The following is a 27,864-nucleotide window of genomic DNA, read 5'->3' as shown; positions in this document are numbered from 1 at the left end:
GGAGATCCGCGAGGTCGCGGAAAGCGGTGCGAGCCTGCGAGGGGAGGTCCCGCACCGCACCGCGAGTCGGCAGCTCAGGCGCCCCGCGCCCGTTAGGCAGAGCCCTGGAGGCAGACGAGAACGCAGAGGGCTAGAGTTTGCTCAGGCGGCGGCGCGGGCGCGCGCGGAGGCTCGGCTTGTCCGTCGTGTCAAGAGCATGTCTAGCACTCTATATTTTCTCTCCGCATCGCCCGATAGCATTTTTATATATTTTTTAGTCAGTGCTACAGTATATTACTCAATTGATAGTATAGAGGGAGGAATTCCTTCTACATTGAGCAGAAAGAAGGTGCGTTTTGACGATTACCAATAATATTTTGGTATTAATAATAGAATTGATAATCTGCTAAAACACCTCATAAGAAAAATAATTTTTTTAAGTATTTGGAATGTATCTAGTTAATCCTCTCACCTATAAAACCGGGTATTCTACATCGACCAATCCAAAACCGTCTAAATAACCCACTGGGTGAGTTACCTGGTTTAGATATTTCTGTTACTCTTTTGAGACGAGAGATTCTTTCGGCCATCATAATTTTCTAAATTGTGATTTTGGAATATTAGATTTTCAAAAATATGTTTAAGATGTTTATTTGCCTTCATTTCAGATGTGCAATGGAAGCTTATCAACGTTGGATTAGTTGAATATGAAAACTATAATCGACTCAAGTTGGAATGATACCGATTGCCGCAACTACATTATGAGGATGTCTATTGGATCTTGTTTACTTCTGAACACTTTCAGTTCTAACATTTTGAGTTCTTAGAATTCATGAGGGCTGCACTCAAATTGTTATACATGAGTAGATGAGTAGAGATGTAAAATAGTTGATACACTTAATTATTTATGACTACTCTGTGTCTAATATTAACAAATTTATCAATCCCTGTCTTAATCGAACGCAACATTTGAAGCGAGGGATTAGAGGAAGGAAGGTGATTTGATCCCAAGAGGGTTGGGTGACTTGGGAGGGATTCACCCAATCCCTCCCTGGGTTGGTTCCCTTTGGGGATTTCACCCCTGTTAGACGAACAAGGCCTAAACTAGGAGCATGTTGCTGTGACGATGCTGTACGAATTAAAAGAACTTCAGATCCCGTCAGTATCGCTTGACATGCTCTGTGTGACACTGCAGGCCTGGGTCTGGGTTCCAGGGGGTTTGGCCCCGCCCCTCCCCGTGAACAACTTGCCACCGGCTCATGTGTCGGGGGTGCTATACTGGATGAGCGACCCTTCGCTGGGCCCGAGCAGCGAGTACACCATCGTGTCCTTCAACGTCGCCACCGAGGCGTTCGATGTCATCCCTTGCCCGCCGCACATCAATGTCGCGAACTGGAGCAGCCGAAGCGCATGGCATTTGGTCGTGGTGGAGCTTGGGGGGAAGCTGTGCGTCGTCCTTGCAGACCTGATGGCAGACGAACTGGTGATGTGGAAGCTGGAGCATGGCGAGTGGGATGCAGCGTACGTGGTGTGCTTGAAAGCATCACCTGGTTACTCGCTTCTTTCGAATACGGTGATGCCGCTGGCGATTGATCCGAAGGATGGCAGGATCTTGCTGAGCACCGGGAGGAGGATGGGATTCTATGATCCGGTGAGTGAGACGATCGAGGAGTTGTATGACGCGGATGAGATCTTGCGTGGAAAGGAAATTACAGGAGCTGCTTCCTCTCATCAGGGAGCTCCATGCGAGAAGCCGGGTATACCTTTCGTTCCCATGCTGTACGAGGAAAGTCGATCTAGTCAGTTATCCCCGTACACGCAAGGATAAATTTCTGCACTGATAACTTACGGCTTGGTGGTCAAGGGCTGAAACTTGTAGCAGAACTAAAGCACAGTCGATGCTAGTTGCTGGAGGAGTTTACCTGAAAGCTAATCAAGAGTTGTTAACATTCCACACATGTTTATCAGTAAACTAACTGAAAAACGCTGAGACAGAATGCATGCCAATTTCCCCGCGTAGGCCCGGCGCCGTAGGAGGAGAGGCACTACTAGGCAGTGCGGCTGCCATAGCGCCCTCCGCGTCCTCCCGTAGTCCCGTGGCGGAAATTGCGAGCAGCGTCTGCCTGTTCTTCCCCGCGTAGGCCTCGACCTCGGGCTCCGGCTTGGCAAAAAATTGGGAAAAGGAACCCATTGTCTTCGGTCTTCCCTCCCCGTCTACCATCCACAGATCCACCTACCTCGGCTTCGGTCTTCCCTCCCCGCCGCAGGCCCGCGGCACCAGCAGCTCGGCTCCCTTGACCTCTCCCCCTCGCCGCCCCCTCCCCTCCTCCTCCTCCTCCGCCGCCTCGCCACGGTCCGTGGCGCCGCGCGCACGTTCCCGCCCACTGTACAGGTGCAGCAAAGAGGCCATGAGCGCGCTCAAGCAGACACGCACACGGGGATCCTAAATCCGGAACCTGCGAGCAGCAGCGCCGCCTGCAGAACGCGGTAAGATTCGCAGCGCCGCTAAATCCCAAACAGAAAGCTGGATGCTCCTTGCTGACCCACCCCCCAATTCCGTAACTGAAAGTCACTGATTTCTAATGGCCCGCGGCAGGGGGTTGCACACGTGCTGTTCAAGAGCTCTGCAATAGTTCACCACAGCACACGGGACGTAGCTGTCGTCGGTGGCGATGGTGTCGAGCAGCGCCGGCCAACCGGGGCAGCAGAGCCGCCGCCGCCCCCCTCCGACCTTCGAGGCTTCCGCCTCGACGGCTAATGGTGCGCAAGCCGACACCTTCGCCTCCTACCTCGAGCAGAGGAGCGTTAATCCGCAGCACATACCACCTGTCGTCGTGCGTCTCAAGCCGCTGAAGCCCGCGTGGTGCGCGCATTGCAACCGCAAGCGGCTCGAGGAAGAAGAAGACCTCGGCGCAATAGTATCGGCTATGCCGCCCAATCGCAACAATGGTGGGGAGCACATCGTGTCTTGGTCCCACGCTGACGCGGCGCCCCGCGAGCTTGCCTTAGAAGGGCGCTCTTGCTCGAGGTGCGCGGTGGAGATCTACGGGAAAGCCCGCCGGCATCTCCGGGATGGGTCACCTGCGGCGGGGAGCGGCGGCAATACGCCGCTGCATCAGGCCGCCAGATCCGGGAACCTGAGGATGCTGTTCCATCTCGTCACGTTGCTGGGCCTGGACGCCGGCCACGGCAGGGTAGCGGAGGCGCTGAGGAGGACCAACGAGCGCCAGGAGACGGCCTTGCACATGGCGGTCGGTGTCGGCGACAAGGACATGGTCAGGCTGCTGCTGTGGGTGGATCCACGGCTGGGTCAGATCGCGTGCCGCTGCCACGACACCTCGCTGATTTACCTGGCCGTCTCGCAAGGAGACCAGAACATCGCGCAGCAATTGTATGATGCTTCTGGTCCGGATGCCAACCTGGTGTCCTCCTACTCCGGACCCAGCGGCCAGAATGCCTTACATGCTGCAGTTCTGCACGGAGAAGGTGGCATTCTTTCTATACCTTTTGACTCATTAATCCTCACATGACATGCTAGAAAATGAATAATTTTTAGTGATTGTCGTTTAATTTTTGAAAAAGCAAAACATACAGCCATTAATTTGGCCCTCTTTATTTTTTGAACCAGGACCTCAAATTTCATCCATTAGATGTTGGAGTACTACTTCTATCTTGGACCAGGCAATTTAAAAGGAAAACCAGGGACAGGACAGATGCACCAATGCCTACTCCAGAGTCTTCTTAGCACATAAATAGGCTGCTAAATTACATTTTCAGCTCACAAAATTGGGTCTATTAAAAGAAACGAAACTTCTACCAACTTCCATAGCACAGTTGTGATTCGTCCACATATATATGACCAAGAGCAAGGAGCCAAGGAGTCACTTTTCAATAACACCTTGCCCACGCTAAGATAGTTTGGTGGATTCAGTCACAAATGACGGCAGCTATACTATAAAATCATGCACCTAGTAATATTTTTAGAAAATATATAGATGATATAACGTTGTGAAGTGCGTACAATTTAGGATGCAGAACTGATTGTTATGTATATTTTGACTATGTCTTATAACATTCCTCTATAGAACCAAAACACTTGCAGATTATTTTGGTTTTACTCGCATTTTTATATTTGTTACAGAGAGACCTAAATTAATGTTTAGGTGAAATGCACGTGGAACGATGCAAAACAGTGCTTTAGGTTATTTTAATTATGGCGGTAGATGTGGTTAATTTAGAAGTATGCATTTAAGTTCTTTGCATTGGGTATAAAAACTAACCCAATGCCATTTTAAGTTTTTGTATGAAGAGTTAAGCTATATTACTACATTTTTCTATTTTTTTTGCCGTTTAATTTAATGCAAAATACATGTACCTTTTTTCTCTTGCAGGTATGACTCGTATGGTACTCGCCTGGAAGAAGGACCTAAGCACAAAAAAGGACCAAAACGGCAGCACCCCTCTTCACTTTGCCGTATCCGTGGAGCAAAGGACATACATTCCCAGATGGTGCTTTCGCCTTGCCTGGCTGCGAAACGCCCCAGTATCGTTTCAGAAGAGGATGGTGAACGTCCCAGCATGGCCCTTGCTGGATGCCCAGCCATCCATGGCCTACCAGCCGGACAACGAAGGCTTGTTCCCCGTGCACGTCGCTGCGGTCACGAACCAGACGGCCGCCGTCCACGTCCTTCTCACGGAGTGCCCTGGCTGCGTGGGCGTGCGCGACGGCCGGGGGCGGACGTTCCTCCACGCCGCCGTCCAGCACGAGGGGTCGAGCGTGGTGAGGTACGCTTGCCGGAGGCCGGAGTGTGCATCTATCATGAACGTCCAGGACGAGGACGGCAACACGGCGCTGCACCTCGCCGTGGCTGCCGAGAAGCTGCGGATGCTCTGCAACCTGCTGACCAACCGGGGGGTGTGCTTGAATTTAAGGAACAACAAGGGCCAGACGGCGTTGGATTTGGCCATGGCCAACATCCGTAAAGGATTCTTCTATGGACGGGTATAAGTTCTCTCTCTCTCACTCTCTCTCTCTCTCTGCTGTGCTTTGCCTGTGATTTTTCTTTAATTGTTTGCTTTATTATCATGCTCATCATCCGTTACTGATTTTTTTCTTTTTGCAGAACCGGGACAAACTGATTTACAGCACGCTCGCGCGTGTGGGTGCCAAGCATTCTAGTCGCCGGGGTGACAAGTTGAGTGGCAAGCAAGATTCAGGTGCTGAGGCAGCGGAACAAGCCGGTGCCGGTGAGCTGCACAGAGAGGAGTCCGCCAAGCTGACGGACGCGAGCCGGACCCTCGCCGTCGGCTCGGTGCTCATCGCGACGATGACCTTTGGCGCCACGTTCACCCGCCTGCCAGGGGACTGGAGGCCGGGCGACCCCGGCGGCGGCGGCGCGCCGGCGATCGCCGGGCGGTGGTGGTTCTTCGACGCGTTCGTGGTGGCCAGCGCGCTGGCCTTCATCCTGTCCTCGTCGGCCACCGTCGGCCTCATGTACTCCGGCATCGCGATGGTGGAGTTGCCCATCCGCCGGAAGCACTTCCTGTTCTCGCTATTCCTCGTCTCCAGCTCCGTCACTTGCCTCACGATCGCGTTCGCGCTGGGCGTATACATGGTGCTGGCCCCCGTCGCCCGCGGCACGGCCATCGCTATCTGCGTCGTCAGCCCTCTGCTGCTCATCTACAGGAACGCGGAGAGCCTGCAGAAGCTGTTCGCGGTGTCGGGGCCTCTGTACGCGAGGATGGGGTTCTGGGTGTGTCTGCGGTGGTCAGGAGGGGCCATCCTGCTGCGGCTGCTGAAGAAGTTTTGGCCCTTCGTTGTGATCTTCGGCTTGGCAGGTCATTTGAGGAGCCACCACCACCACCAGCAGCAGCCGCGCGGCTGACTCGAAGAGAGACCGGGCGGTCGGTGATATATATTCTAGTGGTTTATCTATGGGGAAAAACAGTGGTGGTGATGGTGGTCGTAGCCATGTAAATTTATTTTCTTCACACTGTAATTCAGTTATTATTAACATTGTAAAATGCATAAGAAGGCATACACCTAGCTTATGCAAATACACAGGACATAATACGATTTTTATGCATAAAAATGCATAACACGGCCACATTACAATGCATAATACTGAGAAAAATGCATAATATTGAGAAAACGCGCAAAGATTAGGGGGGGAAAAAAGAAGAGCCAAAAGCAGTGCTGCAACCTCAGGGCAATCTGCCAGTCATGCAGCGGCAGAGCCATGAGAGCAACAAGCAAACAGATTATTAGACAGCAAAAGTCATTAGCGATTGCTCATCATCCCACCAAGTACAGAGCCACTCACCGGGACTAAAAGTTCCTCTTTAGTTTTTAGTTTTGGACGGTGATGAGTCACTCACCGGGACTAAAAGTTTCTCTTTAGTTCTGGATGTTCTTCATGGATCAGTTTAAAATAAAAAGCATCCTATCTAGAATCATATACTATCTAGAATCATATGTGCTGTGTAGGTGAGATGATAAGAAAATTATACGCGAGGCAGGAGTAGGTTTTGAGTTCAATTCCTGCAGTGAAACTGCAGCTGCAGGTGTTGGCTGTGTTTGGTTGTGCTTGTCAATTAATTTTTTAGACGTTGCAGACTTTTTAAATCCCGGTTTGTACGAGACCCGGTTGGGAGTACGCGCCGCGGCTCCGTCATTTTGCTTTCGCGTTCGGTATGCATGATTGGGTTTCGTGTGACTTGATCAGCATACCAATCTCCGCCGCGCGAGCAGAATCATACAATAATCATCCATGAACGCCTTCTTATAGCTGTGGCTGCATGCGAGGGGATGGTTGCGGGAATGCGTCGTGTCGAGTAGACGGGCAGCAGGTCGCTCCGATCCACCTGTAGGCTCCTACCATGTCTCATTAACGAACGGTTCTGATGGTACACTGATCACGGGTGGAAAACAAACCAGTACACTGGACCACGGGTGGAAAACAAACCAGTGTCGGCAGTGACATACTAGCACGTTTTTTTATTAAAAGGGAAAGAAAGTTGTTACAAGATCTCAAATGGTCTCGGAGACGTGAAACCGGACCCTACGCACCCAAACTCGAAAAGCTATCACCCTGAAACAATTGTGCGACCACCTAGAGCGATCGTAATCCCTTCTAAGCTCCTGAACCCTGCGTGAAACCATGCTATTACCTCATCTTCAACTAAACATCGGATCTCTTCCACACTACTCGCACGGTGATAAAAACAAAACTCTCCTATTTCTTTAATTGCTTTCCAGATCAACCATGCTACAAGAATTACCAGGGTGTCGAAACCCTTCCTTTCTTCGCGGTTGCGCAGTGATGTACTTGCCCGGATCAGATAGAGATCGTCCAGCTCGCCGTACCCAAGGTTATGCATGCACTTGTTGCTAACGGCAGATTGAAGCTAGTGCTATTAATTAACTCGCACGATGTAGTTAACTTCAAATGGTACCGTGTCGCTTTCGCATTTGGGGCATCATTACCATTTTCCATTCCAGCCTTTTGCAAAATAGAAGAGAGCGTGTCATTTCTGATCGATGGGGTGTAACAGTTTGCTGCGTCCTTTTTGTTAAAAAGCTTAGAGCTCGATAAGGTGGAGGGTAGCTCAGTACGTACCAACACGACGAGCCATTTTTCCCTCTCTGACGCAGATCTCTGAACCTGCACTGACCCACATCATGGTTAGATCGACTGTCGCCAGCATGCGTGATGCTCCGTGCTTCTTTGATGAATATATGCGCTGGAGAAAGCACAGGCGCGCGCACCTCATGCCGGAGTACATACGGCGGTAGTGTGCCGTAGAGCAACGACGCAACGAAGAAAAATCTACTCCAGGGTAGGCCCCCGCTGCTAGCACACCAACTGTAGTTGATGGCGTATTCGATTTCCTTGCAACCGCAAGCAACGGAGCTGCAACCTGCAAGGGGTTTCTTCATTCGGATTCTACAGAGCTTCCCTTTTCGGTCTTGTTCTGCCATCGCTTATCGTCGACCTCTTCTCTTCCTCCCGTCTGGTCGAAGCCAACCAAGGATTGCTAAAGACTGCAAGTAGTTTAATCTGACATGTATAAAAATTTACAAAAGACACGGGCGAAATGCTTTTGTTGAGACTTGAGAGCCATACCTTTTTTTTTTTTGAAGGAAAACAGGAGGGGCAAGCCCGCCCCCTTGAGAGCCATACCTGATTACCTGAACCAGCGGCCCGGACCGTTAGACGGTCGCCGTCGCCGACATCCTCCGTTCCCGAGATGTCGACACCTCCATGGATCAACCAAGCGAGGGTAGGCCTTTCTATTGTTCGAGAATAGCGTACGATCGCTGTACAGCACAGACCAGAGTCCAATAGATGCCTGTCGGGCACGTACGCTAGCTAGCTCCCGTGTCGTTCTCATGGCATTGCCTGCTGCTCCCGGACTGATTGTTTTTGTTTCTGGCGTTTCCAGTTGGGACCTCCTATCACCACGTCAATCATATGGCAGGGCACTTGCACCAACTATATGTGCCGACGCTACACCTCAACTAATCTTCTACCGGCCACGTATTATTCCTGAGAACACCCCTCTGTTTGCTCCGTATTTCAGATGCCATCTCCTGTGCCCTGTAATTTTCGGGTCCTTCGAGGTACGCTCCTTTTTTTTCGAGGTGCAGACTGCAATTCAGGGTGGCCGGATAGGGATACATCTGTTTCAACGTTACACATCTGTCGAGCTGGACTCTGAAAATCATGGTGGAACTGCTTCCCAAATGGCACTTTTGTCAACATGTAAATTGATTTTTGTTAGCCTAGTCTCGATGCATAGTTTTATTGTACGGTTATTAAGATTAGAAATTTAATAACCGAACCGGGTGAGTGTCATAGGCATGAAACTCCTCTCTTTTTGGCTCATTTTTTTATTTCTTTTTTGTCTCCTGATTATTGTACTCGCTACTCCTCTATTTTTTTTTGCATTTTTTAATATATAATCAGTAGGGGATAAAACCCCTCCTGTTTTAAAAAAACTCTTTCTTCTATTTCCTTATAATGATCCTACCACGTTAGCAAAAAATAAAACTCAAAAAAATCTTATGAAACCCCATTAAGAATGGCCTTACGGATGCTAAGCTGATTAAAGTACCCTGAAACCTACATATTGGAGTAAGTAGTTAGGCTTGACCATACCATTGCCAGGTTGAACACGAGAGCAACTTTATTGGCGAGTTTGTACAAAGTTTGAGAAGTTTCTTATTTATGATGAAATTGATGCGTTTCCACAAAAGTGGAGGCAAACTTTAAAAAAAATAGGTTCTGCCATTTCTCCCTCTCAAGTACTTTTTTATTTCTTTAATTATCATTTCTGTCTCCGTGGATTTGCTTTTATTTTAGTTGAATTTTGTTGGATCAACCAAAAACTACAATCATAAAGATATAAATCAACAAAATTCCGAAGACACCGTACCCAGGAGAACAATAATCTGTATCCTTGTTTCTTCCATAAACTACTAGAAAATTTTATCAGAGGGAACGGCATTACGATTAATCTGGCTAGTACAAGGGGAAGATGCTATGCTAAATTTGAATATTAACAAAATGACAATGTGCTGCACAATGTCATTATCTATGGAAGTCCAAAGTTAAACTCTTTTATCCTTTCACTACTCCTAAGTCCTGACATTTTTATTTTATTTCTATTTCTAAAAATGGCACTATACGTTGAATTTATCCCAAGGATCTACATGAAACATTACAAAAAGGACTGGGGCCTAAGCGCATATAACAACTAAACATAAACTCTCTGAACTTCTGTCTCGGTATTCTCGCACAAACTCCTTCCGTTCATCCATCTCTCTGAACTTTCTGATCAGCTCACTCCTTCAGTCCTCCCTTCCCCCTTCGCCTTCCCTCCAATTCCCCACCGAAATTAGCCAAGGCAGCCACCCAACCCCCGGGCACTGCCCCCTCATCGTCGGAACCATTGTCGTGGGGCTCGGAGATGGAGGCCGCGCTGGAGGCGGCGCGCGCCAAGGACACGAAGGAGCGGTTGGCGGGCGTGGAGCGTCTGCACGAGGCGCTGGACGCCGCGGCGCGGCGCGGGCTGAGTGCCGCGGAGGTGACGTCGTTGGTGGACACCTGCATGGATCTCTCCGGGGACGGCAACTTCCGCATCGCCCAGGGCGGGCTGCAGGCGCTCTCCGCCGCGGCGGTGCTCGCCGGCGACCACTTTAAGATCCACCTCAACGCGCTCGTGCCCGCCGCCGTCGAGCGCCTCGGCGACGGCAAGCAGCCCGTCCGCGAAGCCGCCCGGCAGCTGATCGTCACCCTCATGGAGGTCGGTTGCTTCTTCTTCCTTGCCTCCTTTTCGCGCGAGTGGTTATTTGCTTTGCTCGCTCCAGGTTGGCGTATTGGTGGAAAATATCAAAACGGTGTTCTGTAATTTGGCGTGCTTTGAGATTGGTGAATTGTAGTCTTGTGTGCTTCGAATGGAACGCGGAGGCAGCATTTCCTGGAGTCTCGCTGTTATGCATTTCGAGTTAGAGAAAAAGTTGTTCACTTGTATTGCTAGCACTCTGGTCGATTATGGAATGTGGTCTGAATTGCTGTGGCCTGCATTCTGCGCTTGAATATGAATATGAGTTTGAGTTCCGGCCTTCAGGGGGGAGAATTAGAGCTTTCCTCGGCTCCAGATATGGTCAGACTTTATACTTGAATGCAGCAGTCCACTACAAAATCGACCTTACAGGGATGCTAGCCCGTATGCCAATTTGGAGTTTGATATCCTCTATTGTGCTCATTACTCAATTTTTCTAACTTGAGTCGATTGATATTTAAGATGGAGATTTGAAAAAAAATACATGTACCTGATTCCGTATTGCATTTCAGTTGCACTTTGTTCTCCATCTTGCCCTTTAGGTCAATCTTATTCATGAAATCTATTTTAGGGGAAATCATAGATTTGTGGCATGTTGAGTTTGCGAACCTAACAAGACCCTTTTTGCGAGCATATTCTCCTTTTTACTGTAGCTGTGCACAAGTTGCAGAGATGTGTTTTTCCTCTTGTAGTGATGGGTGGATACCGCTTCTTGATAAATGATCATTTCAAAGTTCTCAAACCAAGTTTTAGTATTCTATCTTTCTGAGAAACAGAGGGCAAAACCCTGGTCCCCTGATCCTATTTTATTAACGAAGTCAAAGCATAGTGTCTCATACTAATGTAACAAGATGCTGCGCGTAATTATTAATATTAATTTGAACTCTTATAATAGAGAAGATACTTGGTGGTCTGGTTTTGATTTGTTTTCCTCTATGGTGCATATCCCTGTTATATGCATAGAAATTTCTCCTTTTGAGTTGCACTATTGATTTTACCATGTTAATAATCATTTTTCAGAACACAATACCTGTTTTTCCTGTGTACCACATTTCACTTGAGAAAATTAAACTGTCGTTGTTTTTCTCTTTGCAATTATAGAATGATATTCCATCCTTATCTATATCTCAGGTTTCTTCGCCAACAATCGTTGTTGAAAGAGCTGGAAGTTATGCATGGACTCACAAGAGCTGGAGAGTGCGGGAAGAGTTTGTCCGAACAGTTTCAGCGGCAGTTGGGCTTTTTGCTTCTACAGAGCTCCCACTGCAGCGAGTGTTGCTTTCACCTGTATGCTAGGATGATTCCATTTTTCACTTATGGAATAGTTTTCCCCTTTAGTTTGTTGCATAGTCATTAAAGGTAAGCTTCTTATGCTTCGCAGGTTCTGCAATTGATGAATGATCTGAACCGAAGTGTTAGAGACGCTGCAATCTCATGTATTGAGGTGGGTCACTACAAATATGTCAAGTAGTTCCTTTTCAATTTCATAGGAAAAATATTGTGCAAATCACACTTATTTCACTGTTTATTAAACCATTTCATGTGACTTTTTTCCACTTATCTTAATTCTTGCTATAGTTCCATTGTTCATACGCCAAGTTTGTATACTAGGTTGACTCATCTCTTAACAAGAATAACACACCCGAAAGGGTAAAAGTTAGTAGCTTGCACCCTTTCTTCTGGTTGCTTTTGTTTCTCAGGCAATCATACTTAGTCTCTAATATTTCACAATCACTTTATTTAATAATTTGATATTACTTACTTGCTGCGTATTGCTTCTTTTGTACAAACATTCAGTTTGGTGTTGAATCTGTTGTTGTTATTATTTTGAAAAATGTTTCAATGGCAACTTTTGATGTTATGCATTTAACCCACGCCCAAATATGTGTCCATTTTTCTTTCCTCAAAGCCTTGCAATTGAAAAGGGCTGCCCTGCTTTATTGAAGGTAAATAATAGCTATCTGGGATTGAGCCCTCGTTGCTTGGCTGAGACCATCTAGTCAATCAGCACTTAGGCAAGCCCTCCTGTGGCCTACATGTAACATATAAATGACAATATTCACAGGGTTAGTGTATGGATGGGCGGATGGATAATATTATCTTGGAGTCATTTGTGGGTTGAATATTTCTTTGGTTAAAGCACATTGTATGTAACTTGACTGCTTGCATTATCATGTTCACCACAGGAGATGTACAAAAACATAGGATCTCAGTTCCACGAAGAGTTGCAGCGCCACAATCTACCTGCTTATATGGTAATCCATGTGGACTTCTTTGTCATGTGACGTTGCATGTTCTCACATATAAAGGTGATCATGCTAGCAGATTGTGAACATCCTTTCTTTGCCCCGTTTGATGTTTGCAGCTAAAGGAAATAAATTCAAGATTGGATAAAATAGAGCCAAATGCGCCCTCATCCAATGGAGCTAGAATCCAGTGTAGGGCCAAGGAATCTAGATCTATTAGTGCTAATCCAAAAAGAGGCAGCCCAAGGAAAAAAGGCACGCCAAGGGAAAGCACACTATTTGGAGGCAAGTTTTATTTTTAGCTTGCTGGATCATTTTGTTCTATTTTTTAATATTATAAATATTGCAGAAAGTGTATTGACTTGTGTCTACAAAGATTTCAAGAAATGATGAAACTTAATGAGATATTCCTTGCTCTTATCTGCATGCATCCGAGTGTACCTCTTCAGCGCCCCAGATTCTTGTTTTAGAGCATGCCATCATTACCAGTAGTTTACTGCAGCATGTAGTTCCTTTTTCCTATCTTACTGCAGCAATTAGCCTTATATTCTGGCCTCCTTTCATTACAAGTTTGTACTATTTAGTAAAACACTATATTCTATGATTGAATTTAGGAGCAGTGATATTTGCTGCTAACAATGACCCAGAAGGTGTATGCATAGAAGAGGTACTTGAATAGGCCTTAAAGATTAAGTCTATTGCTTAACAGTAGGCATCATCTAGTTGTAGATGCCGAGTGTTGATCCAGTACTCCTTCATCTAGTTGTCTATGTATACCAATCATTAAAAACATTTAGTTGGTTTGTAACTCCAAATTCTTGAAGATAGCAGTTGTAGGTGCAGAGTGTTGATCCAGTGAAACACTGGAGTAGGCATCACATGTTTTATTTCACACATTAATCCTTCACAATTCTGAGTATTTTTCACATTAAGGATTGGCGAGTTCGTTGTGGGTATTTAATCATTAAATTTCCATTTATATTTAATGTGTTAAATAAATAGAAACATCATTATTGTCATGGACATGAACTAACATAATTAATCTATTGGGAGCAACAACATCTTCCTTTTGGATATTTAAGCTAGCGACTTCAGTTCCACTATTTTAGTGAGGGCTGCTGTTATCTAAACATTTTAAAAAACAATGTGTGTATAGTCAGAATATGTTGATGTACAGTTGATTTATATTTTAGCAAAACTGCCATCTCTGATGTTTTATTGCTCTTGTCCATAAAAACTTGTATCATTCGATTTTATGCATTTATAGGTGACATGGATATTAATGAGAAGCCAGTGGAACCTATAAGAGTTCACTCAGAGAAAGAATTAGTTAGAGATTTTGAAAAGGTTGCATCTGTCCTTAATCCAGAGAAGGACTGGTCTATACGTATTGCTGCTATGAAAAGGATCGAAGCCTTGGTATATGGAGGTTGGTATTTATCACCCATGTCCTATATTAATATTAGTACCATCTACATCTGGTGTTGTCAATGAGTAGCTTTTGTTACAACATGTACATGCCATGGTGGACTTGAGGATCTTGTAAACTGAACAATGCATGAACTTACAAGTTGTTAGCACCTAGGTTCAGTAATGTTTTAAATTTCCTGAGTAATCCAGGACGAGTAGGGATTCAAAATTTTATTTTTATTTGTATAATAATATAAAAATACGAGGTTTGACATTTGAAATGAGACAATATAACGAGCTAAAATTGTTAGACATTAGACATGATCCTCGTCTATGAAGTATGATAGTCATGATGTGCGACACCTTACTGGGAGAGTTCTTTTTATAAAAAATAATCTGCGAACAATGTTGCCAATATTGGGAAATTGACTTGAATCATATGCATATCAGCATGTTACAGTTGCAGTTATGTAAACAGAGATTCATGTGAGGCAGACAAGCTAACACCATGGGATTGAATTTTAGAAGATATACTTTCTATTGTCGACTGTTCGAATGCAATGTTACATATTAAATGTTACTAAACCCTTTCTTGTTAACATGATTTCTGTACTCTTTCTGAAACACTTCTGTTTATCAGGTGCTATCAATTACCCATCATTTCCTATGCTCTTAAAGCTGCTGGTTTCTCCATTGTCCTCTCAGCTGTCCGACCGACGATCCAGCATAGTTAAACAGGTATGCCTTTCTTACCTCCATTGTTGTAGTATGAGTATATGTAAGGAAAGAAGTAATTATTGCAACCATGGAAAATCCATTGTGAGCCTAATGGAGCCTAGACGTTAGGGGAATGTGTGAGTAAATTGTCGACCATTCCTCAACATGCTCGAGTGAATTTTATGGTGCATGATATCACAACAGTTGAAACAGAAAGAGGTATTTAATTACAATATCACTGCATTGCCGCAGTGCTTTTATAAAAAATGATTGCAGGTAATGATAGGTAAAATTAATCAAGAAGCATGGCTGATAAAATGTAAGCAAGAACAATTGTTCCATTGACCATGAACTCAATAAGATAACCAGTTTGCTCCAGGGTTCCAACATGTGTCCAAAGAGTTTTAGGACCGTGTATTGTCTGCGGTACAGTTACTGCACTATATAAGGTTGTTTTATTTATATTATAATTTAGGAATTACAGAAATTCTGTCGATAGATTTTTATGGTAAATAATGCCGTGACAAGACAAACTACTTGATGGGTGACCTTGCTGACTTGATCTTTTATCCAGGCATGCCATCTACTTAATGTACTATCAAAGGAACTTCTTGGTAACTTTGAACCATGTGCTGAAATATTTATTCCGGTAATCCTATAAACTATTTCAGAACTCTACAGCTGTGGCCTCATACTTCATTAAGGCTAACATACAATGAAATTTCCAGGTACTGTTTAAGCTTGTTGTCATAACTGTGCTCGTGATTGCCGAATCTGCAGACAACTGCATAAAATCTGTAACATATCTACATTCTTCCATTGAGCTTTGGTACTTTCTTACATTGCATATTTCACTTCTCTGACATGTATGATCTTGCAGATTCTGCGTAACTGCAAGGTTTCACTTCTTCCACTTGTAGCTGATACGGCAAAGAATGACCGCAGTGCAGTCCTCCGTGCTAGGTTCTTGTATTGTAGCTTTATGTTATCTGAGCATTCATTGCTTTGCAAGCAATTCATGCCTATTTTATACTATGGCAGATGCTGTGAATATGCACTCTTAATATTGGAGTATTGGGTGGATGCTCCAGAAATACAGCGCTCAGCTGATTTATATGAAGACCTAATAAAGTCCTGTGTTGCAGATGCAATGAGTGAGGTACAGAGGTTGGAATAACATCATCCAAATTTCCTGATACAGTTCATATTAGTGTTCACTGTAGACCGGTTCCCCTGTATATGTGCTATATCTAATGTCATAGTTGCAAATACAGGTCCGTGCAACAGCAAGGACTTGTTACAGGATGTTCACTAAAAAATGGCCGGAGCGGTCACGACGGCTTTTTATGTCATTTGATCCTGCCATACAGAGGGTATAATATTTTACTTTTCTGCATGTTCTTCCTTTTACGTTGTGTAAAGTTTGTATATATAATGGTGACCTTGAAGGGTCAAAGTGCTGTTGAATCTGAATTTATATTTATTTATTTTTAAAACGTCTTTATTTTGTGTTGTTCAAACAAATGTGAGCAATAGCTCTTTACTGAAAGAGCCATGTGCTTATCTTCCACCTAAGAACATGACACTAGGGTTTTCTTTTGTGTGTGCGCGCGCGCGCTACTTGATCTCATGGAGGCATAATTCTAACTGGTCATCTTGGTTACTATAAAGTGAAGAAACATTTCGAGTATTTTCTCATGACGTCAATTCTGTGTTTCATTTGAATGTGTACCTCTATATTTGTTTATCATAGCTCAGAATTGTCTGTATTCTGTGAATTGGCAGCTTTGTAAATCTTCTTTTAGATCTGTCTGAGTAACTTGTATGTTTTACCCATATTAGTTCAAGGCCTTGTAGACACTGCTAGTTAGTTGGTTTATGAACACTGTAGATTATTCGTGCCTAATGCGCTAACCATACAACACAAGTATTCCTGTAAAAGCAGCCTTTTGTATACCTGTAAATCAACTTGTATTCTTGTTGTAAAAATATATGTACTGCATTGATGTTTGACAGTTTTATTTGCAGAATTTCTGTTAGTTTGATCTAAAGAACAACTTGTCTGCAGATAATAAATGATGAAGATGGGGGAATGCACAAGCGGTATCCTTCTCCATCAATGCATGAGAGAGGGGTTCAACTTTCTCGGTCTTCATCCGATGCTGGTGGTACCCATTTTGGATATGATACTTCAGCTATTGTTGCAATGGACAAGGGTGCAGTTATTTCTTTGGAATCACCTCTCTCGTCTAGCAGTCTTTTATTGTCACAGTCAAAGACAATTGGTAGAAGTGCTGAAAGAAGTATAGAGAGTGTGCTAAGTTCCAGCAAACAAAAGGTTTCAGCCATTGAAAGTTTATTGAAAGGTGTAAGCATATCAGATAGGCAAGATTTCTCAGCTATTCGCTCAACAACCTTGGACCATGGTATTCCCTAAGCTATATTTGGAAATTTACTACAAAAATTAATCGCTTATGTTTGTGCTGTACCATATTCACTAAGGATTTTGTAACTTATTTATCAAGTACTAAAAAAAAATCTTAATTTCCTTTTCATTTCCTCCTAGTGCAGGAGTTGATCGTCCATCCTCCCGTGATCCTCCTTCCCCATCTGCTCCACCTGCTTCATATTCATCCCTTAATGGCATAACTAGCTCAAGAAATGATGGTTCATCCAAAGAGCGATCGAGCTCATCTTATTTGCGTAATCTATCATCTGAACCAATAGAAGGCTTGTCATTGCCGTCTCTAAGATCTTCAGGGAGGTCTCAAGATGGTAGCATTATGGATGAGAATCATGATACATGGCCAAATAGGCCATCACCAAAAATGCAGATGGACAAACACTACGTGGATATGCCCTATAGGGATGTCGGTTATAGAAATTCATTTAACAGTCATGTTCTGCACTTCCAGAGGCCTCTTAGGAAGCAAGTAGTATCAAGAGCTTCTGCAAGTGGTAGGCGCAGTTTTGACGTTGGTCATGCCCCATCTAATGACTTGAGTGGATATACAGATGGTTCAGCATCTCTAAGTGATGCACTCTCTGAGGGCCTTAGTCCAAATTCAGACTGGGCAGCTAGAGTTGCAGCGTTCAACTTCATTCAGATATTGCTGCAACAAGGACAGAAAGGCATTCAAGATATTACTCAGAACTTTGAAAAGGTTATGAAGCTATTTTTACGTTACTTGGAGGATCCTCATCACAAAGTTGCACAGGCAGCTTTCTCCACACTTGCAGATATTATTCCAGCATTCAAAAAGCATTTTGAGAGCTATATTGGAAGAATCTTACCATACATCTTTTCAAGACTTATCGATCCAAAGGAATTAGTTCGACAACCATGTTCCTCAACCTTGGACATTGTTGGCCGAACATATTCTATCGATACGTTGCTACCTGCACTAGTTCGTTCACTGGATGAACAAAGGTCTCCAAAGGCAAAACTGGCTGTTCTTGAGTTTGCAAACAAATCATTCGACAATTACACAGTAGGTTCGGAAGGTTACAGTAACAGTGGCTTTCTTAAGCTCTGGCTTACGAAACTAGCCCCTCTAATACACGAAAAGAATGCTAAGTTAAAGGAAGCATCTATTTCTGGAATAATATCAGTTTATTCTCATTTTGATTCAGCCGCAGTCCTAAATTTAATTCTTAGTTTGTCGATTGATGAACAGAATATTGTGAGGCGAGCTTTGAAGCAATATACACCTCGTATTGAGGTCGATTTGGTCAACTACCTTCAAAACAAGAAAGAACGTTCACGTCCTAAATCTTACGACCGAGTTGATTCTAGCACTTCTTCTGAAGATGGTTATGCTCTGACATTGAAGAAAAGCCTTCCATTTGGACGCTTTTCTGACAGTTTACTAGACACTGAATCAGGGAGAAAGATGAATACAGTGCAAGAATCAGCATTACATAACGTACCCATTAGTCGAGCTACCTCTGATGTCTGCTTTGATCATGCTAAGCAATGTTTTGAACGTGCCTCTGAAGCTGAAGTTCTCGTGCAAAGTAGGGAACTAAAGAACAATACCCGCACAGTTGTAGAAGCTGTGCATTCATGGGAAGATTATCCTGAAAAATCAGATGCCACCATGGATGATGAAAATTCTACCGGTACTACTCGCTTGGATTTGAGCCATCTTCCATCAGATGGACGTAATTCTGTTCTAGCAATTTCTGAGGAGCACACTCAAGAGGGAGATCCATTTGTTGATCTTAGTCCTGTAAAAATTTTCCCACATGCCAATAATGGTCCTAGCGTGCCACAACTTCTTCATCAGGTACTTCTGCATCATGCCTTTTTTTGTAATATTTGCTGATTCTGCAAGCACTGCTGCATATGTATTTTCTTTTGTGCTTAGCACATCAGTTATATTATTTTTCCTGTTTTCTTTAGATTGGCAGCGGTGGTGAAATTTCAACCCTAGACAAGCGGGAGGTGTTACATCAGTTGGTTAGAGCTTCTACCGATAAAGATAACTTTATATGGACAAAGGTTTTGCAGCCTAACCTTTTCAACTCCCATTTCATTTTCTTTCGAAGATCAGCCTCAGTGTTTTACTGTTATTATTGCTTTCTTTTATCTGTCATGTCCTTTTTTTTAAGTTTCCTCTTGAAAAGTATTAACACTTGTATTATACACTAAACTTTATTCAATGGACCTGCCAACACTCATGTAGTGTAGTGGTAAGCTTCCCAGTTGAGAAAGACACCAACCAGGGTTCAAATCCTGGTGGCAGCAAAAAGATCCCCTCGCTGGCAACCCAAAAAAGTAGTGGCAGGGCGCCAGCCTGTGGCACCTGTGGTTGGTTTGGGCCCTCCTACCAGGGGGTAGTTGCAGTGGTCGCTAACCCAGTGGGTCATGGTCGGCCCAGGTTACGGTGCGGCCCTATAGGGTGAAGCTAGGGTTCGGGGGTTTTCTCGGCTGGTTTGGCTGATATTTCTTCTTAGTGCAACGCAGCGGGGGTGGTCTTCCCCCGCCGGTCGAGTTTTTTTTATTCAATAGGCCTTTTTGCATCTGATGCCACGTTCCTTTTGTGGATAGTAAGAGAAATAAAGAGTCCTTAAGAGAGTCTCTTCACGGTGGATGAAAGGAAAAAACAGCAGACACGTGTTACAAACAAGTTGCATTGTATTTTCATCTTGTTGAGTTGCATTTCTTTTCATTTCTTTATTTAACATATGAAACAAATTGTTGACTTGTTATTTCTTACATTTTTTTCTAACATACCTCCTAGTATAATTCGTCATGCTGTTGTTTTTTTTAAACAAAATTTCAAATTCATATGGTTTCCTTAATGATGATGATCCACTGTTTCACCATAAGATGAAAAGGAACATTTGATTTCCATTGATTGTTGAGTGTTTTCCAAAATCACTTTACAGCACACTCTTACCATAAAATATATTACTGTTCACTTTGTGAAAATTCATGTTCTAATATCAACTTTTCTGTGTTTCAATAGTATTTCAACCAGATCTTAACAACTGTCCTTGAAGTGTTGGATGACACTGATTCCTCTGTAAGGGAGGATTCTCTGTTGTTAGTTGCTGAGATGCTCCACAATCAGGTTTTCGGCTCACTAGTCTTGCATATAACTAAGCAATCTAGTTGGTGACATTTTAATTAATAATGTCTATTTATTTTCTCAGAAAGATTCTATGGAAGAATCCATTGAGGTTGTTCTTGAAAAGCTCCTACACGTGACCAAAGATGTTGATGCGAAGGTATCATTCCTTTCACCTAAGTTCTCTCCTTATTTTTACCTGCTAATAAGTTCTTGATGCTGATACAGGTTTCAAATGAAGCACATCAATGCTTATATGTCCTGGTGGCAAAATATGACCCTTTTAGATGCCTTGCTGTATGGCCAGAGCACTTACTAATGAAAAGAAAATTCCTACATTACTACCTGTTGCAACCAGCAACTTACACTTTCCTGGATTTCTTTGCTTGTGTGCAGATTATTGCGCCTTTTCTGGCTAGTGATGATGAAAAGACACTTGTCATGTGTATCAACTGTTTGACAAAGGTATCTAAATTTTGCACTGTAATTATGAATGACAAAATTTAAACTTCATATGTCATTGTAATATTTTATGGGCGGTCAGATAACAAAAACAATCAACTTTCACTTAACTGGCATTTTAATGTGGCATATTTCCCTATTATTGATTGCTAGCATTCCATATTTAATACAAATGGCTAGTCTCTTTCAGAATTCCTTAATCTTGTTTGACCATTGTTAGGCACTGTAGCTTGTAGCAAGGCATTTTGGCACTATATTAACAGTTAACCTTCCATGGTTTGAATTATTGTCCTGCCTAGCATTGCAATACAAGGGAATGTAGCACCAGATTGTTTGAACTTGTGAACTTCGAGTGTTTACTGCTCGTAGAGTCACACAGATTCAGGTTCATTGCAGAGTATGTTCTGAATAACGACTGTTTACTGTTGTGTTCTTCTGGTAATCTTGCAGCTTGTTGGGCGACTCTCACAGGACGAATTGGTTACTCAACTGCCTTCATTTTTACCTGCAGTGTTTGATGCTTTCAATAATCTGAGTCCAGATGTTCGCAAGGTGCTTACCTATTCTTCTGACATGTCTTTCTTAGAGGGACACGGTAGTTCTTCAGTCAGGAATTTTTTTAAGATTATGAAACAAATAGGAACCAGGTTTTTTCATGTACTTAAACAAAGAGAGATAAGGGTGCTAAGATTATTTACAGCATTACCTGAAATTCATGTGCTAACAGTGATCTCTGCTTCTGGTTGTGAGCTGAATAGAGAACGAGAATGAGTGATAGTATAACAGATGAGCAGGATTATTAATTTTTTCTTAAGAAAGTAGTTCAAAATTATTACCCAAACCTGAGAATTTATATCCCAACCTCACCTATCCAAATAGGCGCTAAACAAGCATCATTCTAAACCTATTTATTGTCATTCATTAACTCAATATTATGTTGAAAACTAGCACTGAAATGTTCTTGTCCGCTTAAGCTTCAGTCCACTGTCTGTTCTGAAATTTTAATAGATCATGTGTTCATATTTGGTCAGTATTAGCACATATTCAACTTTTACCTGGGTTATGTAGGACATATTCTACTTTATGAATTTATTTCGTGTTTCCAGTGGTCTATATCTGATATCATTTAAACTCCTTCAGGCTGTTGTTTTCTGTTTAGTGGATATCTACATCATCCTTGGAAAAGCATTTGTACCATATCTGGAGGGCCTTAGTAGCACACAGCTGCGCCTAGTAACAATCTATGCAAGTAGGATATCACAGGCAAGGTCTGGTGCACCAGTGGATGCTAACCAATGAGTCATTGTTTGATGTATCATATGAATATTTGTTTGTGCTAGCTGGGTTTTGGGTCCCATTCATTTGTCCATAGAGCAGATGACATGCCTTCTTCATGTATTTAGCTGGTTGGCTTTTCTTGTGTGATATGTGTTCGTTATTGTTTATTTTGGCCCCTGTACTTTGGGATTGCGTTTTGTGTCGCCATGCACCATCACATTGTACAAAGAACAAAATGTGCAGCTTCATGGAGCTTGTTTCCCCTCACTTTCCTGTGGGGGCTGGTGTACAGATCGATTCTGACGAACACAAATGGTTGTGAATATTTAGCAGTTGTACTCTGTGAATACAATTGTGTTTGTTCAGTCCTATTGCCCACAAATGGTTCAATCCTATCGATTTGCTTCTAGATGTGATGTTGCTAGATTTGTTGTAAATGAAATGTAAACGTGTCGCTTGCTGTATATGTGAGCTCTGCTGCCGGGCGCAATGCGCAATGCTTACCAGCAGGATGTGCTCTTGGTAATTCTTTAAATAATTGATGATTACTACTCCACCTACATTTATTGGTCATTGAGGTGCACCGCCACTGTGGCCGGCGTGCGGCCACTGGTTGTTTATTTTGTTTTTCTTTTCTTGCCACCACGGGTGCCGCGGCCTGTGTGCCTTGTTTGTGTTTTGTTGAACTCTACGTGGTGGAACTTGTTGGTCGAGAGCGGTATGGCTCTCTTGGGTCGAGTTTTTTTTCCTACCTTTTCTATCTTTGTTTGTGTTTTGTTTGGCCGCTCTTCCTAATAAGTTTTTTTTACAGATTTTATGAAAAATCTCTTGCCGTGCCTTTTTTTTTAAAAAAGGAAAACACCGCCACTGGCGGTAGAAGCGTGACACTGACAGGCTGTCTGGCCGCCACGGCCCACGGCCCACGGCCCATGCTGCAGATACTTGGACGCATCGGCAGCCAACGCCGCAACGCGTGAACCGAAGGGGCAAACCGCAAAACGGTTTCCTTTCTTGCCCCCGAGTTTTGGCGCGCGCCGACCCGAACGACGGCGCGGCGGCGGTGATGGATCGCCTCCAGCGCCGGAACCCTAGCAGCCGGCCCCATTCCGGTTCGCTGAAGCCCCCGCGGCCCCCGCGAGGCTCGAACATCCAGCACCCGCCGGCGTTGAGGCCCCTCCCGGAGCCCTCCTCCCCAGGTCTCGCCCCATTCCGCCGCTTCGCTCTGCTTGTTTCGTGTTCAGGGGTCGCCCGATTCCTCTTTTGACGTATGTAATGTATGCTGGGAGTCGAGTTTCTTGGATCGGAGCTCAAGCTGTTCGTTGTGGTGGTTGAGGAGGTGGGGTTTGTGGGGGTTGGGTTGGATTAGAGATAAGTCAGCAGTTTGATTGCAAATTGGAAATGCGAGATTGTAGTTCTTGCGGTTTGGTCATGAGCGGAAAGAACGCCGATATAGGGCTCGTGTGCATCTATCGAATCATTTTGCTCACAATTCAGTAGATTTTGGAGTTGTTTAAGGCCTTGTGCATCTGATCCCTACATTCATGGACATCTCTCTCTTGACAATCATTCTGCGCCTTTTGGTCTGACGCAATGAGTACCTAATGACAGATGGAAGGCAAAGGAAAAAGGTTCGATTTGCAAATGAAGATGAAGGTGATAGTCACCACATAGGTGGGAGACAGGTCACTAAAATACGAGAAGTTGCCAAAAACAAACCTCAAGGTTTATTGCACGAAGTCTCACTGTAATTCATCTCTTTCTACCATGCTGCATTTAAACATCCCTCAATCTTGGATTTCCCCCATAGATTAACATCCTGTTAAATACCATTTATTTTTGCATCTTGGATTTTTGGCATTTCAGTACTTCCAGGGGTGTCAACTGTTGTTTGATGACATTACAGGTTTTGTACCACCGTAATCACATTAATTCTACATAGGATTCTCTGGTCTGCATGGCCAACATTTTCAACCTTAGTAACAAAAGTCATATTTCTAGATGTTGAAGAATTTAATATTTTATTTTATATTCTATAATCCATCATTTCAATGCAGTTTGCGATGCGAAAACTGCCGAATACAAGTTCTTTAAGAAATTGTGTGAACAGTCAGGCCATAGCACTCGTTTGTACAAGCATCCTCATCAAAGTATTGAGCCAAAGATCTCCAAACAGAAACGAGGTATGAAATTGAATTTGTATTCTCCTTTGCTGTCCTAATCTGTTGGTGCCACTTATTTAGACATTAGAATGAACTTCCTATGTTATTGCTATGCCTTGTAGGACCACATAATGTGACTACACTCAGAAAGTTCTCTGTCCATGGAAATACTGTGTGTTATGATTACCCTCCTACTACACCGGCGAAGAATGAGGAAATCCCTAGCGAGGAAGTGAATGTGCAATCCTCCCATTCTGGTCTGATCCTTTATCTGATCCCCTCTGATCTTGAATTCTGCACCTATAGATTCTTTATAACTATGGGCATTCTTCTTACACAGAATATGACGATAAAGATACACCTCAATTCAACCCACATGGTTGCTTGTCGAGTATTCATGTTCTCACACCTATAGCTCAGACATCATTTGATGTTACTGGGACTTCAGGAAATATTGGTGAGTGTGTTAATCTTCCAGCTTACATAGCTTGGTTGCTATCAGAAGTTTTACCATATCTAGTACCTACATTGCTGAGCCATGCCACATGCATGAAAAAGTTAGAAGAGCAATAAATCATAAATATCCCCCTGATTCTCTAGTCTTCCTTTAGAAGGTTAGGAGAGAGAAAAGAAAAAGATATCTCACTAGAGGAGAATAAAACTACACTGGCAATCATGGGCTGTTCCTAGTATTTTTTCTTCCCTTCTTTCAACTCATATGCGTGAATTAGGATTTATGAAATGCTCATAATGGCATGCTACTGAAAATCATGGGCCGGCACAAGCACAAGTTACTGAGACATGATGGTTCCTCATGTGTTAATTCAGTAGTACCTCTTAGATCAGAAAAAAACTTTCTTAAATTAGTACTTTCTTTTGACCACTTACATTTTTGTTGTGCATCTCAAAACATGTATTTTCTTTATTGTTTCTCTGCAAATTAATTTTGATATGCTAAGCTGGGATGCTAAGAGCATGATACCTATACTTGTGTTTATAGATAGAGAACCTGTAAGTGGACAGATCTTTTCAGAAAAGAGGAGCAAATTATTAAAGATTGCTGCAAAAACAGCCTCAATGGGAAGTGCTGAGTTGTTCCAAAGAAGGTTGTAATCCTATATAACTGGATTCTATTTTTCTATTATCTTTTGCCTATACAGTTACATAATTATTGCAAATTTCTCAGGTCGGAATTTGTAGGTGACATCCTGCAGAGATTAGGTGCCAAAAACATCATAAGAAAGGTACACTTTTCCCTTTTAATTTCAACACTTGGGGCAAGAAAGTACTGCCACCTCATCATCAGTTCTTTTGTTTGAATGATCTCAACATTAGTTCCATTTATTATTAAAAGTTGGAAGTTACACCAGTGATAGTTATTAATGTAATGATGCAGCAAGAAGGGTCGATGAAGCACAGTAAAATTGACTGCAGAGAAGCTCCTGCTATTCCCAAAGGCCAGTTTGATAAATTGCTAGATTGCAGGCGAAGGGACTTTACTTCGCCAACCAAGCTGAGAAGAACTGGTAAAAGTTCACCCTCTTATGCAAGTGATGACGCATGTGAGTTCATGGCTTTACCTTGGGTACACAATCAGGGCCATCCAAGTTTTATTGATTGGAAAAATCACTTACCTCGTGGAGATAGCAAAGCACGTGAGTGCATGGCATTGCCATGGGTGTGTGTTAATGATATTTCGAGTTCTGATTGGAAGAGAGGCATTGTTCACAGCCAGGTTTCAAATTTATTACTAGATGTCGAACCATACATCCAGAGAAGACCAGCTTCTGCTAATGAGTTGAGCTTGAATGTTCAAACTGCTTCAAATGATCAGCATGGATGGAGCCCAATGTTGTCAGTAAAACTCGCTGAGTCATTTCGAGATAGATTATCCTTCCCCTGTCAGATTGAGGAGCAGCATCACGCAGTACCATATGCAATCTTGAATACCTCCTGGCAATCTGACCACCATAGCTCCACAGAACAATGTGTTTCTATTTCAGCTGAACTGGAGAGGGAATATCGAAAAGAGTCAGGACCGGTCAATAATTCTGATGCCAGATTTTTAACTAGGTTTGACCAGTTACCTGCAAAATCAGCTGCTTCAAGCTTTTTGGACAGTGAAAATGAAATTCTGGACAGATTTTCAACTGGAAATGGAAGTCAAAGCAACAACATGGTGTTCAGTGTAAGCACAGGTTGTCTGAATTCCATATTTTCAATTTCAGGGCATCCATATGAGCATGGTACAAAGAGCCTGCATGATTCTGCTGCTGGTGTATCTTGTTTGGCTGGACTGGAGGAGAAATACTCCAGAGAGGTAGAACTATCTGATAATTCTGATAAGCTTCTTCAGGTGTTGGATCAGTTACCTGTGAAATTCACCCCTTCCAGTTTTTATAACGAAGAACCCAGAATTCAGGATGATCATCTTCCCAGATATATCAGTAGCTGTCCCCCAGAGGACAGCAGCAGCATTTTGCCCCTGGATGCAATTGACGGCGGTCTGAATTCCCTGTCTTCATATTCAGCGCACCCTTGTAAGCCAGATTGGAATAGCTTGAATGACTCTTCTACAGAACTGGGGTCATCGGTGCATCAACTCCAATCTCATGCTAATTTGGGAGCGGTGCTTGGTTTCATGCCAAATGCAAGTGCTTACAGCGATTTGGTGGAAGGTCAACGCAGCCTCATGCTAGTCCAAGGCGACCTGAACAACGACATTCTTGGTACAACTGATCTATCATTCTTTGGTTCTTGCTCTGCTTTGGATAACATCAGGGAGGCTCTTATGTTATCTTCTGATGGCATAACATGGTAGTCCACATTCCTCAAAACAAATGTGGTAGTTTACTCTGGAATTTTCGTTCGTGTCTTTTTTCCCCATTTTCAATTTATTAGCGGAGATCAATTTTGCTGTATGCAGTTAAGATTTGAAGGTACATTTGTAGGTAATTTGTTAGGTTTCATTTAATTACCGAGATCATGGCCCACTAAGATGCATGATGTTGCAATTATTACTACACAATGTATACAGTTTGCTGTTGAACGAGGCTGAATAGTGGAAAGATGAGGGGGAGCTAAAGGAGAGATTTTCTATTTTACTTTTCATTTTGAACCAACCTCTGCTCTTTGTAAATATTTGCTTATTTGCCCGGATGCCCTCTGTTTTTGACATCATGCTATTTCTGTTGATGTTATATCAAACCCGTAATTAGCCATAGTTGTATAACTAGTTTAAATACATCGAAAACCCCCACGGTCGATGTAAATCCTCGAGATTGGCGCATGTAAGGGCTGTAGCTACGGTTGCTTCCATCCCTTTTTGACCGAGTAATTTCACCTCACACGTGAGTAAGAAATTCAGGCGGGATAAAGGACTCGACAGTACTATCTCCACAGTAGAAAGCTACATATTCCCTGCACAGTTGAACGCTTTCCTGTTCTTGGAAGTTTTTGGCGACCAAACCACTTTTTACCAGGCCGGCTCCCTCAAACCTCATCCCCTGGTGTGGCAGAGATATTCCACAACTCACGCCAGCGTGACTGACATTGAACTGGTGATCGCAGCGAAAGCGTTAGTCGTAAAATATCAGAGAAAATCATACGAAATGGAAGACATGAATACATGATGCTTTCTTTCTTTTTATTATGGGAGCATTGATGCTTTCTTTTGGAGAAGCATGCCAT

The 27,864-nt window shown here is 43.4% G+C and overlaps 3 protein-coding genes across 4 annotated transcripts; all 3 read left to right on the top strand.

The window, feature by feature from the left end:
- Positions 1 to 1,966: 1,966 nt before the first annotated feature.
- Positions 1,967 to 6,086, top strand: LOC112883834 (ankyrin repeat-containing protein At2g01680-like). 2 transcript variants are annotated; one of them, XM_025949445.1, is made up of 5 exons: positions 1,967 to 2,466; positions 2,576 to 3,465; positions 3,608 to 3,637; positions 4,371 to 4,981; positions 5,103 to 6,086. In XM_025949445.1, the coding sequence occupies exons 2-5, from the start codon at positions 2,652 to 2,654 to the stop codon at positions 5,862 to 5,864; spliced, it is 2,217 nt and encodes a 738-aa protein (XP_025805230.1). In that variant the 5' UTR covers positions 1,967 to 2,466; positions 2,576 to 2,651; the 3' UTR covers positions 5,865 to 6,086. The 2 variants fall into 2 exon arrangements, with proteins under 2 accessions (XP_025805230.1, XP_025805927.1); XM_025950142.1 differs by lacking the exon at positions 3,608 to 3,637 and having other exon boundaries at positions 1,968 to 2,466.
- A 3,694-nt stretch (positions 6,087 to 9,780) lies between these two features.
- On the top strand, positions 9,781 to 22,380 carry LOC112885379 (CLIP-associated protein-like). Its single transcript, XM_025951012.1, has 21 exons — positions 9,781 to 10,287; positions 11,458 to 11,613; positions 11,708 to 11,770; positions 12,513 to 12,581; positions 12,692 to 12,857; positions 13,840 to 14,001; positions 14,623 to 14,720; positions 15,274 to 15,348; positions 15,428 to 15,496; positions 15,580 to 15,662; positions 15,741 to 15,858; positions 15,974 to 16,072; positions 16,768 to 17,125; positions 17,271 to 18,988; positions 19,105 to 19,203; positions 20,174 to 20,278; positions 20,361 to 20,435; positions 20,504 to 20,572; positions 20,672 to 20,740; positions 21,188 to 21,289; positions 21,878 to 22,380. The coding sequence occupies exons 1-21, from the start codon at positions 9,952 to 9,954 to the stop codon at positions 22,034 to 22,036; spliced, it is 4,248 nt and encodes a 1,415-aa protein (XP_025806797.1). The 5' UTR covers positions 9,781 to 9,951; the 3' UTR covers positions 22,037 to 22,380.
- A 648-nt stretch (positions 22,381 to 23,028) lies between these two features.
- On the top strand, positions 23,029 to 27,259 carry LOC112898050. Its single transcript, XM_025966467.1, has 8 exons — positions 23,029 to 23,211; positions 23,624 to 23,737; positions 24,070 to 24,195; positions 24,297 to 24,431; positions 24,515 to 24,631; positions 25,175 to 25,280; positions 25,361 to 25,418; positions 25,571 to 27,259. The coding sequence occupies exons 1-8, from the start codon at positions 23,079 to 23,081 to the stop codon at positions 26,993 to 26,995; spliced, it is 2,214 nt and encodes a 737-aa protein (XP_025822252.1). The 5' UTR covers positions 23,029 to 23,078; the 3' UTR covers positions 26,996 to 27,259.
- The last annotated feature ends 605 nt before the right edge of the window (positions 27,260 to 27,864 follow it).

The sequence above is a fragment of the Panicum hallii genome, chromosome 1 (genome assembly GCF_002211085.1).
Source record: "Panicum hallii strain FIL2 chromosome 1, PHallii_v3.1, whole genome shotgun sequence".
In the NCBI taxonomy this organism is placed as follows: domain Eukaryota; kingdom Viridiplantae; phylum Streptophyta; class Magnoliopsida; order Poales; family Poaceae; genus Panicum; species Panicum hallii.
This window is presented reverse-complemented; position numbering and strand designations above follow the sequence as displayed.